General features: G+C 36.5%; 1 protein-coding gene across 3 annotated transcripts; it reads left to right on the top strand.

Annotated features, from left to right (window-relative positions):
* Positions 1-1869: 1869 nt before the first annotated feature.
* LOC120634254 lies at positions 1870-18807 on the top strand. Of its 3 annotated transcripts, none has more exons than XM_039904735.1 (8): positions 1870-1970; positions 8656-8830; positions 9504-9670; positions 10719-10862; positions 15754-15887; positions 17245-17388; positions 17641-17798; positions 18271-18807. In XM_039904735.1, exons 2-8 carry the CDS (start codon positions 8675-8677, stop codon positions 18406-18408), a joined length of 1041 nt encoding a protein of 346 aa, XP_039760669.1. In that variant the 5' UTR covers positions 1870-1970; positions 8656-8674; the 3' UTR covers positions 18409-18807. The 3 variants fall into 3 exon arrangements, with proteins under 3 accessions (XP_039760669.1, XP_039760666.1, XP_039760667.1); XM_039904732.1 differs by lacking the exon at positions 1870-1970 and adding an exon at positions 6677-6834; XM_039904733.1 differs by lacking the exon at positions 1870-1970 and adding an exon at positions 7774-7839.
* Positions 18808-19116: the final 309 nt, after the last annotated feature.

Raw genomic sequence — 19116 nt, 5'->3', positions numbered from 1 at the left:
CCGTTTCGGAGCCTATACGGAACATACCCACACACTTTCTCTTTTATATATACAGATAGATGTCACGCGTTTCAACCGCGTATAGGTTAACCTTAAAAGATAGAAATATGTTGTCACAGACTTTTTTAGAACTTTTAAGGTGAAACAAAAAATGTTTAATATAACTGGCAAACCCCTAACATGTAAACATGCCAATGGCTAACATGTGGTAGAATTAAAAACAAACAACGCGTGTTTCCACTCTTTTAAAACGTGCAAACTCTGAGCTACTAGCGCAAGCTCCAAGGTACAAGCACGAGCTACTTGCACAAGTTACTGGTGCAAGAGAACGCAGAACGGATCGTCTGAGAATGGAGCCCCTAAGTAACAGCTTCCATTAAAGTTTCCAATGAATAGGGTTACTGTTGAAAAGTCCGAAAAAAACCATTCTAACCTCATTCATATTCTCAGCTCGTCACGAAAACAAAAGCCTTTTAAAAGTCGCTCGCGCTAAATTTATTCCCATTGAAATATTGTCTATTCAACTCCCACAATACGGAGGATGGTAAAAATAAACTTTCATTAGATTTCTTACTTGAAAAGAGATAAATATCTTATTCCGTTACACCTTTGACGCCCTACCTGACGCAACGGCGAGCGCTGTGAAATTAAGCAGGAGGTCTCGGGTTTGATTCCCAACAGGGGAAATCTGTGTATTTATAATTTCTGAACTCTCTCTGGTCTCCCACCAGAGGAGGCTTTGGCCGTGGCTAGTACCACACGAACGACAAAGACGTGCCGCTACGCGATGATGTCGTGTAGAAACCGATTAGGGGTATGACTAGCATACTCCCTCACAGGTTAGCCCGCTACCATTTTAGACTCCATCAATACTTACCACCAGGTGTGATTAAAGTCAATCTTTATCAGAATTTGGTATATTTCTGCAACCATTAGGACCTTAATCACTCATAGGTGAGAGAGAGTCGGAGCTGCTGGACATAGGTCTTTTGCAGGGAGTTCCAAATTCCACGGTTTTATGCTGCCATTCCAGCGCCTTGGGACCCTAACGTCCATCGTTTCTCCGAACTATGTGCCCGCCCATTGCCACTTCAGCTTCGCGAATCGTTGAGCTACGTCGGTAACTCTGGTTCTTCTACGGAACTCCACATTTCTGATTTGATCAGGTAGAGATACTCCGAGCATCTCTCTCTCCATCGCCCGTACAGTGATTTTAGTTATTGAACTATTGAGTTATTACAAAATGATTATAATAACTCAATAGTGTCTAAAAATGAAACGGACGGGTTTACGTGCTCTTCTGGACGCACAGTTGGACAACGCTAATTACGGAAATCCGGGCAGATACAGATTTTGATTTGAGAATAAACTCAATATTATTTACTAACTCAAGACCTCTTCACCTCCAGACCCTCTCAGATCCGTAGTACGCTAACTACCAAGGAGATTCGCCAAAATAGCTAAAAAAAAATAAAATAAACATAAACAGAGGGCTAAACTAAACATAAATTAATTATACACGTATGCCCAAAGGTGTACAGCAAAGAACTTTGCAATTTCCCGCAAATTCGAAACTCTTTTAGCGATGGTAAAAAAAAGCTCTACACAGTATAAAGCGAAAAAAGTGTCGCCACATCTGGCCTTTATACCAGTTTGAAAACCCGACGTGTGTGCCACAGAACAATTACCCACAAAGAACTTCCATTGACCATCCAATTTAACACCCAATCTGTGAGTCTAATCCCATGTCTTTGTTTGCAATCCCCTGATAAATTTGATGAGCAAAACGGTATTAAAGGATAAGTCGCTATTTCTAGTTTGGCCTTTGTTCTCAAGGCTTTCCTAATTATCTTTTTGACTAAATAGAGTGATAATATCTTTGTTTAGCTCCTTTTACTTTGAGACATCTTAGCTTCTAGATGGATGATCATATCACAATTTTGTTTCTTTGATTTAAAAGTTTGTTTACGGTACGGTGAATAATCTCTGTTATCTGTAACTAACCCCTAAATTATTTATTTATTATTTATGTATCATAAATTGTGAATGAGAACATATGATAATATATAAATTTTTTTTAAACATTTATTTATTTGCCAATTGTGGGTACATAATAAGTGCACATTTCACTAAACAGACCCTTCACAATCGACTGTCACAGTGTGCAAATGTTTTTTAAAAAATAAAATATAAATTACAATAACAAATGTTGTTGTACGGTTTCAAAAGTTTACTAAGTAGCTATATTACTGCCACTAAGGTATTCTTTTATACTATAATAGTCTTTTTTTTGGTGAGAGTGTATGATACATTAAGTGTGCAAAGGAAAGCTTATCTCTATAAGAGATCTCTTCCAGCTACCCCAGGATGTGAGTAAGATGATTTTATGGTATAGGTCATAACATACTGGAGTGGAGAGGTTAAGCTCCTGAATCTCTCTTTCTTATTAGAGAAGATGTTTGACCAGCAGTAGGGTAGTAGAAGGCTGATGAAGTTATTTTATTTATGTATTTATAAGTTTTTCAAGGGATACACAATACTATTATACATAAGAGTAATGCCAATTTTTTTTAAATGCATAAATAACGACAATAACCACATCGCCATCTAGCCCCAAAGTAAGCGTAGCTTGTGTTATGGGTATTAAGATAACTAATGAATATTTTTATGAATAATATACATAAATACTTATAATATACAGATAAACACCCGGACACTTAAAAACATTCATGTTCATCACACAAATATTTTCCAGTTGTGGGAATCGGACCCACAGCCCTTGACTCAGAAAGCAGGGTCGTTGCACACTGCGCCAATCGGCCGGCAAATCACATAAACCAATAAACTTTCTACAACTTAGATAACAACGATAACATTAATCACATATTTCTTAGGAATTAAGTACAAAGAATTAAATTAAAAAAAAAACTAAGACTAATAAGTTTATGATACTTAGGTATTTTGCCGTAATTATTTTCCCAAAAGTGCCAATTTTGACGTGAAAAATGTCCGTCTTACTATATTTGCTGTTGAAAGCATTGCACGCACGATATAAAAAGTTATTTGCCCAATACTTTGTCTTCCCACGCAAAGGGAACGTCTAGCATTTGACCGACGACAGGCAAAATCAATTTTACTTAGAATAAGTGGGAAGTCAATTAAAATATGTATTATTTAATATAACAACATTTGATCACTTAAATCACGTCTTTTTTCTAAAGTAGCAGTAGCGGATATACTATGATCAAATACTAAATTACGACGTTTAATATAATCACTTTAAGTAGGTAAGCATTTGACTGCAATCCCATGGTATTTATTTATTTATTAAAACGTTTTATTTGTACACCACTACACAGTTAGGAAAATAAAGGACGAATAGAGAGAAACACAAAGACTGGAGTAGAATACAGAAAGCGGCCTTGTCGCTTAAAAGCGATCTCTGCCAGGCAACCTTAGGATTAGGACAACAAGAGCGAGAACAAATAGGTGGTGTAAAATTATTATAAACCTACATTGAAATAACTACATACGAATACATAAACAAAAATACAAATAAGTAAAATAAAAACAGTATGATAAGTGTTGATGCAATCTAAGATGGTATCGAATAAACCCGTTAGAGGTATGGTAGTTATAGGCCATACACCTAAGCGGTTTCTAAGCGAAAAAAAGATCCCGCAAAAAATAAAGCGAAAAAAATCTCGCTACTACTACGCTAAATCGCTTGACGGTACGTCTTTAATGGTTGAGTGGTAATTAATAACAGCCGAAGCCATTCAGACCAGACCAGAGAAAGTTCAGAAATTTGCCGCTGGGGAATCGAACCCCGGACCTAGAAAACTTATATCACCAGAGTGGTCACCACTGCACCAGGAAGGTTGTCAAAATGGTGAGGATTATGATGAGCTGCTAATTTTGAATATTTTCTAAAGCAATAAAATGGGGCAAATTCAATTAGACGCTACAAATAAAATCCATTACAAGAATACATTACTTAATTACGACAGTGCAATAAAAGTGGTGACCCGCTCAGTATTCAGAAAGAGTTCTCACTAATAGCACTACCAAGTTCCATACCTCGAGACAGACTAAATAAAATTTGAAGAAGCGCAACATAAAACAATACTTGATAAAAAGTTTATAATCTTCATGTAATAGGTATGCTACTTGCTTGTGACATACCACTTCTAAATAAGAAACTTCAGTATTTAAGTTTCAATAAAGTCCGTCGTGACTCGTGGTCATCCCTGCACGGATAGCATGGACAAGAGACATCGACGGCCGACCCTGCTTTCTGAGTCCAAGGCCGTGGGTTCGATTCCCACTACTGGAATTTTTTTGTGTGATGAGCATGAATGTTTTCCAGTGTCTGGGTGTTTATATGTATATTCTATGTATTTAAGTATATTATACATAAAAATATTTATCAGTCATCTTAGTATCTTTTGGACATATCACACGCCGCGGAAACGAGAGCATTGAAAAGTTGATAGTGGTTGGAAATGTAGAAGGCAAACGTCCCCGTGGCAGATCTCCAACCCGGTGGTCAGATCAACTAAGAGAAACTGGTGCCCGTACCTTCTATAACGCAATACAAATGGCCAAAGACAGGACCCGATGGAGAGAGATCTTATATGACAAGATTACTCGCCATACCAGTTATCACGATCCTCAGTCATGAGGGACCGACTAAAGAGAGAGAGTACCCATAACACAAGCTACGCTTACTTTGGGGCTAGACGGCGATGTGTGTATTGTCGTAGTATATTTATTTATTATTTTTTTATTTGAGAGACATTTTCTCCCCGGGGAAAATACAAATTTTCCTAAGGTTGCCCCTGGCAGAGATCGCTACTAAGCGATAAGGCCGTCTTTTTTATACTGCTTCTGTTTGTGTTTTTTTTTATTCTTCTTCTGTGTTTTTTGTGTGTGAATAAAGAGTATAAATAAAATTAATAAATATCTTTTTTATCTTCACCTAAAATAGTATATGCGTATTAAACGGGCGTTACAATTTATCCCTTTCCCCTGTGGCCGTACTTAAGCAGGTGGATACAGAAATTTTATATTTTCTCAGTTCTTTATTATTATTATATGTAAATATTTTTATAGTTTATATATTCTAATTGATAGAAGCAGGCGTAACTTTGCGGAAATCCCTAATTGTTACTTAACAATTATTCATTGTAAAGTCAACGTCCCCTGAGGATGCTTCGGTTTCGGAGCGAAACGTGCGTAGAGGGATCTGTTTGGTGTGGAGTATACGGATTGAAGAAATTATAAATTACACCATAAAGATTATCCTGTTGTTCGCAGAGTATAGCAAATTAAGCTTAATTTTCATAATATTTATGTATTCTGTAATTTCTGAAAATTTTGGTAGCCTTATATTGTAATTTAGACTTTAGAAAGTAGACAAAAACTGTAGTTTTTCCCATTACCTGTCGTTATAAGGCTTATCAGAACCCGTATAATAATTTCGGCATCGATAGTAAGAGTATCTTGGCTCAATCGGCAACGAATTCTATACAAATTATAAATAAAACGAATTTATTCTTGGATATTGTAACGGATTCAAACGCCAAAAACATAACAAATATCAAGCAAACATTTCTCAAGGAAAAGTTTAAACACGTCCATTTTTAAAAATATGCCATTACTTTGTATTCCAAAAGAGTACGACAACAACTCTTCCGTACCGTTACACAAAGAACAATAAAATTTGTCAGATGTGGCGCTTTATGAAACTAAAAAAAACACATTTAGGTATAGGTCACTAATACAGCTGTGCACAAAAATAATACCGCTTGACATCTTGGAGATGTTCAAATTTTGTATTTTGTGCTTATAGAAAAGTCCTATTATAGTAAAAAGTATTACCGATAAAAAGCTTAGGTGTGACTTATTGCTCTAACTAGGTTGCTCTTCTAATAATGATGATGGTGATAACAAACGAGAACACCCGGCTAAGAAGCTTTTGTTTATAGTAACGAATATCTCACTTTCATCAAACGAATATCTATCTCACTTTCATCAAAATTTCGTGAAAAGTTTTTTGATTTTGGCGCCATATTATTTTCACCACATTGTCTATGGAAAGGAGGTTTTTTTAGACATAATAATGGGTTCAATCTCCGTACAGAAAGGAAATTATTAGGTATTGGCTTTTTTAGCAAAGAAACTTACAGTTAGGTTTGCGTTGCGTACAACCCAATCATTTCCTTTTTTAAAGAACTGTGTCTTCGTCTTTTATTAACCCCTAGTATTTAGGCTTATTTCTGACTTTTCTTAGGGTCTAATGATGCATGTATTCCATCACCCATCATCATTATCATCATCATCTTCATCACATAACAATAAAGGCAATGGGCCGTCTGTATGAATATGTTTTGAATTACATAGCTATATACATAGTGTATGGATTTTCTTAAATTGTTCACCCATACATAATGAAAACGCTTTAATACACTTTTACACGGTTGCTTTTGCATGTTGCTTATGTCATAGATATCATTTTGCATCAATCAAGAGTAAAAATTCTATATTAATACAATAAATAATATTACCAACCATACATACATCTTGAAATTCTTTTATCATGTCTGTATATACTATTCTACGGTACTTTGCTATCAACTCACGCGCAGTTCTCGACCGCATTTCATACCTCTCACTCGCACATAGAAATGTGTTTTCCAACTATACCGCAGTATGTTTTTTATCGTGTCCATATTCAATGCAATTACTATAAGTGGCTAAAAATACTTTAAGAGTTGTGTGTGACACTGTGTTCAATCACTAGGAGATTTGTTCCAAATGTATAATTGAATGGTACGCCATAGTTTATTCGCAATAATTTATATATTTTTTTATAAACCTCTCTATTCCTCGTTAGTGTCAATTTATAATTAAAATTATATGTCTACAAGTTTTCTTTTAACATTTTCTCGCGATAAAATACCTACCTATGTTTTTTGCTCCAAAACATGGTCTGTATCCAAGCTAAATTGCGATTCAAATACATTAAGCCGTTTATGAAGTAATTGAGTTACTCACACACTACCATTACCTACTTTGACACAGCATCATTATACATAATATCTAGATAGATAGATAGATAGTTAGATATCATTAAACATGATATAAAACTCCCTTACTTTATCATAATAATTTAAATTAGAACTAAAGAGAAAAATATTAACTGTGCATGCAAATTTAAACCTAAAAAGTATTTTTTTTTTTTTTTTTTTTTTTATTAACGATAGGCCAGCGTTTGACGACAATCATGCCCGTTAGAAAGCAATGATGAGGTCTAGGTTGGAGCACGCTTGCCTAGAAAAAGCCTATTCACTCTAGCCTTGAAGGTACCTAAATTATACGTGGCAGGAAACACAGTTACCGGGAGGGCGTTCCACATCTTAGCGGCACGTATCAGAAACGTGGATAAAAAACGTTTCGTGCGTGTTGATGGGATATCAACCACATAAGGATGCCACCGCTCTCGGTGTCTCGCTGTTCTGTGGTAAAACGGGGAAGGGGGAACAAGATTGTGAAGTATGTTATTAAAGTAGAAAATCTATTTAATAATGCTATTGCTGCTAGTCAATCGATGCCAAATACAGGCGAAAGTGTCGAGTAAAAGTGGGAAAAATATTCGTACACTTAGTGTTCGATAAATTAGTTACGGTGCGACATCGATTATGTGCAAATTACTTCTTGTAATGGTATAACTTTAGTACTCTGTAAAAGTTAAGCCTGGTAGATAATGTAGTACCTCTAACTTATGTGTGTGTGAATTGACGAAATTATGTTGGAAGATTTATTATAAACGTAGAGGTAACAAATAGAATATATTGCTCTTTTGTATTTTATCTTCTATTCGATTTTGCACAATCGTGTATCCAATATTTGCACCTGTGAGTTTCCTGTCGATTTTCTGACGCTACTTTTCTTGTTAGAAATACAAAATTCATGGTTGGATCCGTTTTAAATTTATCTAAGATATATGTGATTTCTGACTTTGCTAACGTTATTTTCGAGTGTTTTGGTTACTACGTAATGTTTTGGTCGCAAAGCCGATAATCATAATGATCCTACTGTTTCTTTGAATTTTAAAATGCAATTAAGATATCATGACAAAACATCATCATCATCCATAACATGAGCGGCCATTATCGGCCTACAAGGTACTGGTCTCCCCTCAAAATGAGAAGGGTTAGGGACGACCCTAACCCTAGCCCAACACGTTACCCGAGTGCGGGTTGGTAGATTTCAAACGCCTTGGAGACCACTAGGCTATCACCGCTTTTTCATCATATCAACCCCTTTTAAGAAAAGGGGTTAGGCCCTAGCCCAACACGTTGGCTCAGGGCGGATTGGTGGACTCCATACGCCATTCAAAACTCTCAGACATGTAGATTTCAGGTTTCCTCACGATGTTTTCCTTCGCCGTTGAAGCAAGTGATATTTAAATTGCTTACAACGCACATTACTTAGAAAAGTTAGAGGTGCGTGCTGGGATTCGAACTCGGCACCCCGAAAATGAAGCCGAAGTCCTAACTAGGCTATCATTGCTACACTAGGCTACAATTAATCATGTAGATGTCCTAGCGAATATTGACGTAATAATAAATTAAGCATTTCTGTTACCAGGACATCATAATAAGCAAGGATGTTGAATCGAGCAAGGTGGTTGATGCTCGCCATATCGGCACTACTGGCGCTGCAGTCGCGAGGAGATGGCGGGTTCAGGCTTCCGGATCAACCACCGAAAGAAGAGACTGAGGGACGGAATTTACACTTTAGCGACAATGACCATGGACGATCGGTTAGTTCTCCCTGTTATCACACATTAAAATCAGCTCCCGTATGTTTGTGTCCACAAAACTCAAAAGTTTTATACTGGATTGACTTGAAATTTATACACAATATTAAATATCTATATAATAATGTTTTTGTACAATTTATACATTAAGAGACGGAAACAAGAAATTCTAACCCATTTAACACCAAAGTGAGCCACGGGAAATGGTAATGAACATACAGGTAAACGAAAAAGTCTATTTAATAGATAACAACGTGGAAGTTAAGTTCGCAAGGTACTGTTTAACGAAAATAATCAAAGATTAGCAAAAAATGGAGCTCAATATTTCCGCTTACTTTAACGACTTTAAGTGTTGCTTTATTATTCGTCTTAAATATACTTGATATTTTGACGGCCGATTGGCGTAGTGGGCAGCGACCCTGCTTTCTGAGCCAAGGCCGTGGGTTCGATTCCCACAACTGGACAATGTTTGTGTGATGAACATGAATGTTTTTCAGTGTCTGGATGTTTATCTATATATTATAAGTATTTACGTATATTATTCATATAATTATTCAACAGTCATCTAGTACCCATAACACAAGCAACGCTTACTTTGGGGCTAGATGGCGATGTGTGTATTGTCGTAGTTTATTTCTTTATTTATTTATACTTATTTTTCTCACATTGTTTCCAGCCTGAAGCTCAAGGTCGTGGTCTACTTGACTGGATTGGTCTAGGCGAAGACCAGGATCCTTACATCCAGCAGTCCACTCAGCAATGTCTCAACGGTGACCTTGCCGACTGCTTCAAGGCTCAAGCTTTGAGATCTTTCGATGACTTCTTTGATAAACAAGCTTACCAGTAAGTTCCTTTTTTGATGAACGTTTAAAGTAAGGCCTGATAGAAGGCAATGAGTTTTGGGTTGGTGTATTTTTGTGTAAACGTCTACTCAATAAACGTAAACTTGCTTTGAAATTCTTTTACTAGTAATCACCCTACCGAGAGGTAGGTTCTGCCAAGCGATTTAGAGTTCCAGTACGATGCTGCGTAGAAATCGATTAGGGTGTGGGTCTTACATAACTGTCTTACTCCTAACAGAACAGCTCGCTATCTTAGACTGCCTCGGCACTTATCGGTATTTGTTAATCCTGAGACTATTTAAAAGGGAATTTTACTATTTTGAAAATTAAAATTTATGTCCATAAAAATATAATAATATTTTAAAAGAAAATGGACTGTAACAGTATTAATAGTAGAAGCAAAAATAAACTCGTCGTGCAGTGTTCAAGGCTACATAAAATTGCTAATTAATTCAAGGGCAATTGTATATTATTTTATAACAAAATATTACCGAATGAAATCTTTGAGATGTCTCTCAATAAGTTCAAAGTTTATATAAAACGTAAACTTACAGAAAGATCCTATTATAAAGTTAAGGATTACTTAAACTTAAATAAATTTACTGTGAGATCGTGATAACAAAAAATTAAAATTACCCGGCTAAGTTTGTTGTGGGCTTTTCTTAGACCAGGGCGCGTTGGGAACCCTCGTAGCTTTTTGAGTTGGTGAACGAAGTTATCACCATCCCCTTACAATTATGTAAACATATATGTATGAACGCTTCATAAGTGCCTGTGATAAGCCTACATTATTACATGTATAAAGAAATTATGAATTCGAATTTAAATTTATTAGGGATCTTGATTATTCAGTGTCTGTAACATAATTACGTAGACTGTCGATTGGTGCAGAGGGCAGTGACTCTTCTCCGAGTTCAAGGTCTCGGATTTGATTCCCACAACTGAAACCTTTCATGTTCATCAGAACATAAATGTTTTTTAGTGTCTGTGTGTTTATCTGTATCTGCGCCAGTCGGACGTAAAAATGTCAATCATTATTGAATTTTCAGGCTTTCAGACAACGCAGTCCTAGTCAAAGTAGAATCCCAAGCACGTGCACTATCCAGAGAGCCACCGCAGTTGGCATCTCAGCCTAGAAGCGAAGACTCCGACTGGGATGGACTCGTCAAATACGGAATGAGGAAAATTGAAAGGTAAATACAGGGTTTTTGTTCGCCTTATTTATATGTTAAATTTTGAACATGCCACCGTCATCGGAGCAGTATTAGGGTGCTGAGTCTTCGTTCATGCTTAGGCCGAAATCCACCACACTGGCCAAGTGCGAATTGGTAGACTTGACACGCCCTTGATAACATTATGGGGAATTATAGGCATACAGGTTTCCTCACGATGTTTTCCATCACCGTTAAAGCAAGTGATATTAAATTGCTTAAATTAAAACGCTCATAACACCAAAAAATTAGAGTTACGTGCCTTACACAATAGACTATCACCACTACTGACTTTTACCAGCTCACTACATTAGTGTAAAAAGCTGTAATCTCTGGAACCATCAAAGAACATACCGATGTCAATGATATTATGTAAAACATTGTGTGACCGGCTGCTGCTATCTATATTGGAGATAACAGAATAATATCCGTTGGAATGAGCATCATAAAATAGAATGGCCAGACGAGAAACAAAGCCAGCAGCGCAGTAACCTGTTTTATTCCTCCGAAGGAAATCTTTGAAAACAAAACGCTAAATATACAAGGCTATAAAAATGGGGGTACTATGCTTTCGGATGGAGAGAGAAACGCGGTGAAAGCAAAGGGGCTAGAACTTGAGAGTTTTTTTTTAAATTTAAAACCTTACAATGGCACTTCTTTAAACGGTGAGGGAAAAAATCGTGAGGAAACCGGCACGCATGCGAGTTCTCTATAATGTTCTCAAAGGCGTTTAAATAGCTAGATAGATAAAAAGTCTTTAATGCACATACAGAAAAAAAACACAAATTAACAAAACAAAAGGTGAATAAATATATTTGCGCAAAGGCCTGATGAAGCATGTTTGGTAACAAAACGGGATGGTGCCAAATTCAATTTAAAAATAAATAATTGTTATACACTTCATAGCACCTACTAATAATACATAATATAAAGATAAATCATATATAAATATATAAAGCAGTAGTTGTACCCCGCCACGCTTCGTTGTGGCACATTTTTATGGAATGGTTGAGAAATGAGAAACAAAAAAAAATACAAATGCATACGAGTGTTTTTCTCACTTTCGGCAAATGGCGCGGTCACTGGTACATCGATCGTTAAAAAAAACTGTAGTATCGCGGTCGCGGATATGTGATTGATGCAAAAAATAGATAAAAACAATCCTTGATGTGTATTATATATCACGCTAAAATTTCAGCTCGATCGGTGCAGAACTTTTTGAGTTTTTGAAGCGTACACAAACCAACCTAACATTTTTATATATATACATTACATATTAGATAGGAAATAGTCTTTTACGCGCGATTTAAAGATAAATAAATAAATAAATAAATAAATAATAAATAAATATATTACGACAATGCACACATCGCCATCTAGCCCCAAAGTAAGCGTAGCTTGTGTTATGGGTACTAAGATGACTGTTGAATATTTTTATAAATAATATACATAAATACTTAGAATATACATATAAACACCTAGACACTGAAAAACATTCATGTTCAACACACGAACATTTTCCAGTTGTGGGAATCGAACCCACGGCCTTGGACTCAGAATCGCTACAAACTGCGCCAATCGGCCGTCAAATGTTTGGAGTTTTAGACTGTCTTATTTCACTCGGTAGCTCATTCCACCACAGACTGCTAGGTGGACTACGGCCTTAACCCATCTCATTCTGAGAGAAGACCCGTGGCCGGTATTGGGCTGATAATAATAATTATGATGAAGATGCTGACGAAGTATAAGAGTGCCTATTCATCATGAACAAAAACTTTAGTTGTCAGAACTTTTTTCCAAAACAATTCTTTCATAGAAATAACTTTAAAAAGTATTCAGAACAACAATACGCAATGGCAACCACATGATCAGCTGTGCTTACATAAAGCTCGAAACGGGTCGCTTATTGCTTTCGCATCAAAAAAGATTACGGCCCTAGATATTAGTTAAATAATAATTCTCATACACGTTCACAAATACACAAATGCGATTACAAGTCATTACAATGAATTAAGGTAATCAATTTCTCGTTTCTTGTTGTTTAATATATTTATTGTTCCATAAAGGAGTTTCCACTTACATATAACTTACAGGCGCTTTTATAATAAGGTACTTAACTAAAGTTCGTACAATAAATACATTGTAAGCGTGTAGTTTCTAAGCACCATTGCATCAAATTCATACCGACACGACGGTTGACGGTTGGCGCGAGCCGCGGCTGTGACTCTTTATTGATTTATATTTTTTAAGCACTTTGCATCAAACTCATACCGACACGACGGTTGACGGTTGGTGCGAGCCGCGGCTGTGACTCTTTATAGATTTAAATTTTTTAAGCACTTTGCATCAAAATCATACCGACACGACGGTTGACGGTTGGTGCGAGCCGCGGCTGTCTTCTTCATCATCATCGTCATCTTTATAGATTTATAGATTAATTATTATAGACTTAAATACTTACCTACTACTACTACTACTACTTACCTGCCAACATTGGAGCAGCATAGTGGGTACTCTAAAACCCTTTCTCCTTTAATAGAGGAGGCCTAGGCCAAGGACATTCCTGGACTAAGATAGTGATTAGTCTACACCCGAGTTGGTGCATAATGGCACGAATGGAATAATGTATACGCTATTTACAAAGCTCATGTTTGTAATACCCATTATACAGAATGCCATACACTGGTCCGTCCCGTAGCCAATATGCCATGGACAGTGTGTAATTGCTACGTCAGATCTAACAGGAATTAGTTTATGAAAAAGCGTTTACAACTGACGATATTTTTCTCGTCTAATCCGATTAATCGTTTGATACTAAGCCAATAAAAGTATACATATTTTGTATAGAAGCAGGCGTTACTTTGCGGAAATCCATAATGTATTATGAAAATTAGGCTTAATTTGCTATACCTACTCCGCGAACAGCAGGAGGATGCTCCGGTTTCGGAGCGAGACGTGCGTAGAGGGTACATTGCCGAAGATCTGTTTGGTGTGGAGTATACGGATTGAAGCAATTATAAATTACACCATACAGATTCTCCTGCTGATTCGTGGAGTATAGCAAATTAAGCTTAATTTTCATAATACATATGATTTACTGCCCATTTTACCTGTATTTTATACGCTTTTTTCCGTTAAAATCCCGCGGATACCGACCCCGGTTCAAAGAATTATAAGTTCCTACCTCCGAGATTTAACAAACGCTACAAAGACATTAGCGGTTTATAATCTAAAATTTTCACCGGATCATTACCTCGGAATTTTTCTGGAATTAATAGTCCATATTCAAGGTGCCGTAAGCTTTAGTGCCAAATTAAGAACGGTGGAGTGGTTGAGGAGAACATAGGTTTTGACAAGCTCGCTGGCGCAGCGGTGAGCGCTGTGAATTTAAGTAGGAGGTTCCGGGTTCGATTCCCGGCAGGGCAATTATTATTTCCGAATTTTCTCTGAACTGGTCTGGTGGGAGGCTTTAGCCGCGGCTAGTTACCACCCTACCGACGAAGACGTGCCGCTAAGCGATTTAGTGTTCCGGTGCGATGTCGCGTAGTAACCTGTTAGGGGTATTACTGCCATACTCCCTAACAGGTTAGCCCGCTACCATCTTCGACTGAATCATCACTTACCACTAGGTGAGATCGCAGTAAAGGGCTAACTTGTAGTGGAACAATAAAAAATTGGTAAAAACGTACAAACAGACACATTTTCGCTTTTATAAATTATACAAGTATGCCTGAAGGAACACAATGTTTATTTCGAAAAATTCACGATTCTTATGTGGTAGTTATAGCCTCATGTTTTAGTTATTGGAAAAAAATGTTTTATTGAAAAACTTTTCATACAGGCAGTTCTAAACGATCCTCAGTCACTTAACCTATATCCGACAGCACGGGCTCTGTGTTTGCGTATTAATATCTTATGACTTCGTCTTTCTAATTTCCATCTAAACTGCCTTTCGAACTATAAACATGGCACGGAATATCTAAATCTCGAGAGTAAATATAAATGATACATTTAAAATCAGACTATCCCAGTTAGCTTTCGAATTTCAAAACCCCTATCCCTATCCCTACTTCCCTACTAATATTATAAATGTCAATGTAAGTTCGTTTGTTACGCTTCCACGCAAAAACTACTTAACCGGTCCTCATGAAACTTTGTACTTACACATATTCTTGGAAGTGTTAGAAGTAATATAGAATACTTTTTATCCCGACATTAAGTTCGGTTCCTTTGAGGGGATGAAAGTTTTTGACGATTTTACACCATAACTCCGACAAATTATAACTGATTTAAATAGTTATTTTTGTACTATAGAGGTTATAATATGTGTTTAATTTTGCCCAAACTTTGTGTAGATCTGAAGAATGTGGTTGGAGATAGAGGACAGAATTCCTCAGCAGACAGTAGCAAACCCATCATTTAGCGATACTGAAAACTTTAAATTTTTGTAGAACTACAACTAAATTGAATGCCACATCAAAAAACGCAGACGAAGTCGCGGGCAATAGCTAGTAGTTATATATTAATGAAGACCTCCCTGGCGCGACGGTGAGCGCTGTGAATTTAATTAGGAGGTTCGATTCCCGGACGGTGCCATTGGGGAATTTATTATTTCGGAATTTTCTCTGGTCTGGTCAGGTGGCCGTTGGCTGACCAAATATTTACCGCTAAGCGATTTAGTGTTCCGGTGCGATGTGACTACCATACTCCCTAACAGGTTAGCCTGCTACCATCTTAGACTGCATCATCACTTACCACCAGGTGAGATTACAGTCAAGGGCTAACTCGTAGTGGAATAAAAAAAAATGCCCAATTTTTTTATTCAATTTATCCGTGTAGACTTATTACTTAGGTACCTTTTTGTTGTTTTCAGATTTCTAAGATCGACAGCCATGGAACTAGAACTAAACGATGATGTGACATCCAACGGTGTTATAGCTCCGAGATTCCTCGATGAGATCGCCGACGAAGTTGACATAATTGAAGATAAAAAAGCCCCGCCTTTCCGTAAGTAACTTTTCGAGGTGAAAACTTCTTTAGCCGCGTTGGGTGATTTTTGGTCAACGCGTCACGGATGACCTCGACACGCTGACGTATTGCGCCTGACGAGTGACGTTCAATATAGCGGCATGTGTATATACACTATTACATTGTATACACTCAACTGTATCATAAGCTTGTTTCACTTTTTGGATGGGTACAGCCTTCGAATTGTACATCACTGACTGGTTCTATTTTTGTTTTTTGTTGTGTTTTGTTTTGAGTTTTTACTTCCATCTGCAGTTCTTATGAATGCCTGTTTTAATTTTAATTAATATGAATGTGTCTATGAGATTTTGAGACTTTATTTATTTTCTTTGTAGTAAAATGTTCACATTAACTAACTGCCAGCCCCTCGAAAAGTTAGTGTCCACACACATCCTTTCTAGAATTATTTTGGTATAGGTGGAAATAATTTCGAAAATAAGAGAAATATTTACTGTATAATATTTAGCAAACTAAAATCATGAATTTTAAAACTCCTTGTCCTAACAATTCTTTATCAACTCTTAACGAAGCAATTTAAACTTCAATCAACTGATAAAACTATATTCTAGTAGTAGTAGACCTTTTTGTGACAGCTCGTCCGGAGAAGCGTCACGCTTATTTCTGCCACAAAGCATCGTTGCCTAAATTTACGATTAAAATTATTGAATGCTTCGTCAGTTTTATTCAGTAGACGAATATCTGTTATATATATATATGTTTCTAGGTTTATATTTTGGTTTACTTTATATTATTTAATTTTGACTTGACATTGTTATTTAATTTCACAGTTTTGATACCTTAATTTTCTGATATTTTGGATAATATGGAAAAATATTTTTATAATTAACGTGTTATTATACAAGTTATAACATATACATGCCATAGAATGGCAGATTGTAGCACGAAACTTGTTTGTTTGTTTGAAGTCTTTATTGCACACACACATTTCACACAAATACAGAAGAAACTTAGAAAATAAAATAGCATGCAAACATATGCGTGGGAGCTTGTTATGTTTTAATATAAGATCAAATTTTTAAACTGCAATCATGCAAATAAAGATTTGAATTTGAATTTGTTGAAATACTGTGTTTTGGTCTGATGGGAATGGTTTCCAGTGTTATTACAGACACATTAGGCTTAACACCTACGCCTCAGGATAATGGATACAAAGCGACACGTTGTAGGATTAGTTTTTTGCATGCCCCGCTTAGTGTTGACTTGTTTATAGACGATGGTTTTCATCTTACCATAAGGGGGACTTATATAAGTAGTTTGGAACAGTACTTTTACTTAATACAAACAAGGTCGGTATATAATGTTTACTATTTTGCAGGTCGTCACAAGCTGAAGAAGCTGATCATCCCTATGCTGTTAATCCTGAAGTTGTTCAAGCTCAAACTGCTCTTGTTCCTGCCCCTGATCCTCGGTTTGGCCAGCTTCAAGAAGTTCCTTGGATTCATGGCTCTTATTGTTCCAGGTTTGAACCATGCTATTATCATTCCTCTAGCAATAGATAATATGCAGCTGCCCTACTCCCAAAATTTCACAAAACAGCCCCGGTCGATCTAATCCAAGACAAATTTTACTTGGGAGTTAGATTTGTAGTCGCCATAACAAATTCACTCACTTAGTATTTTAGTAAGCGATATTCATTTATGCCTTTAGTGAACATTAATATCCGCTCGTTTAAATACGCCGTGCGCTTTTTATTTTATTTTGTGATTTACAGGTGTTATTGGTTACTTCAAGTTCTGCAAGCCCAACCTGACCTCACCGTTTTCGTCCAACCATTACAACGGACCTCAATACTCTCCTGCGGGTATTGGTTTGAGCCCCTATAGGGAAGGCCATAATCCGTCGAATTATGGACATTACGAAAACTACGCTGTAAGTTTTGTGTTTATTTATTTCATCATCACCATCACCATCGTTATCCTCATCATCATCATCATCATAATCATCATCAACAACAACAACAACAACAACAACAACCCATTACCAGGGTTGTTTCACGGCACATGGGTTGTTTCAGGGCACGGGTCTCCTCTCAGAATGAGAAGGGTTTAAACCGTAGTCCACCACGCTGGCCAAGTGCGGATTGGTGGACTTCACATGCCGTTGAAAACTTTTCAGAGAACTCCCATGGCATGAACCGTTTAAAGCTTAAATAGCTTAATTTAAAAACGCATATGATTGGGAAAAGTCAATGGTTCCACTAAAGGAAGGCCGACCCACTATGCTATAACCGCTTCATTTATTTATTTATTGTTAATCCAACGCCGTTACAGATTTTTTGTATACATTTGGTTCGCGGATAAATTGGCCGCACTTAAGACAAATTGTGTCATCTTGTTTTCAGGGTAACCAATATAATAAATATGGTTCCAACGGCGTGGCCTTCAGGGAACACGAAGTTAATCCCCAAGATCTGGCGTACCAAGGTTGGGAGTACCGTAATAAAAAAGGAGCAGAAGACATTAAAGCCGAAGAAGCGTGAGACTAAAACAGTTGTAAAATTTGACGATTTTAATTAAAGTCTTAATAAGTGTATAAACAAGCTGTAATCTGCTTGAAGAATGCATGACGGACGATTAGTTTTAAGCAAGCCATTTTTTTGTCATAAATACTTTAAAAATTATCATCAATAAGCAAAGATGATTGCAAGACATTTAAGTGTTAATAAATCTGAAAGAAGGGTTTACTCGTATTCAATGTCATAAAGAAGAAACAAATTATCATTGATTCTAAATACAAAAAAATTAGAGACAATGATGTGAAATAGTTGAGCATCGATAAATCTCACAGAAATTTTTATTTTGAGCGTTTTTCTCATTTAACTTAGCGAATAAACATACTTTCTTTGCTAAATACTCAACATATGTCTTCATCGTGTTAAGTTTCCGATCCAATTTGACAAATAAACGTACATTTGTGGCATGTATATGTCTTCGACGTTATAAAGAGGGAAACGAATATTATTGATTACAAATACAAAAACAAATATGAAAGTCAATAGACATCGGAAAACAAAAGCCAAATCAGACGCTTCGTCTTGTTCTGTGTACATAAAATTCTATGATTCTAGTCTTGTTGATCTGTATTTGCTTTTTTATTTTGAACGCAGACAAATGAACGTGTATCTAAAGGTAGTCAAACTGATATCATTTATTTTTATATTAGGTTTTATACAAAGAAAATGTTTGAA

The sequence above is a fragment of the Pararge aegeria genome, chromosome 23 (genome assembly GCF_905163445.1).
Source record: "Pararge aegeria chromosome 23, ilParAegt1.1, whole genome shotgun sequence".
NCBI classification, from domain to species: Eukaryota; Metazoa; Arthropoda; class Insecta; order Lepidoptera; family Nymphalidae; genus Pararge; species Pararge aegeria.
This window is presented reverse-complemented; position numbering and strand designations above follow the sequence as displayed.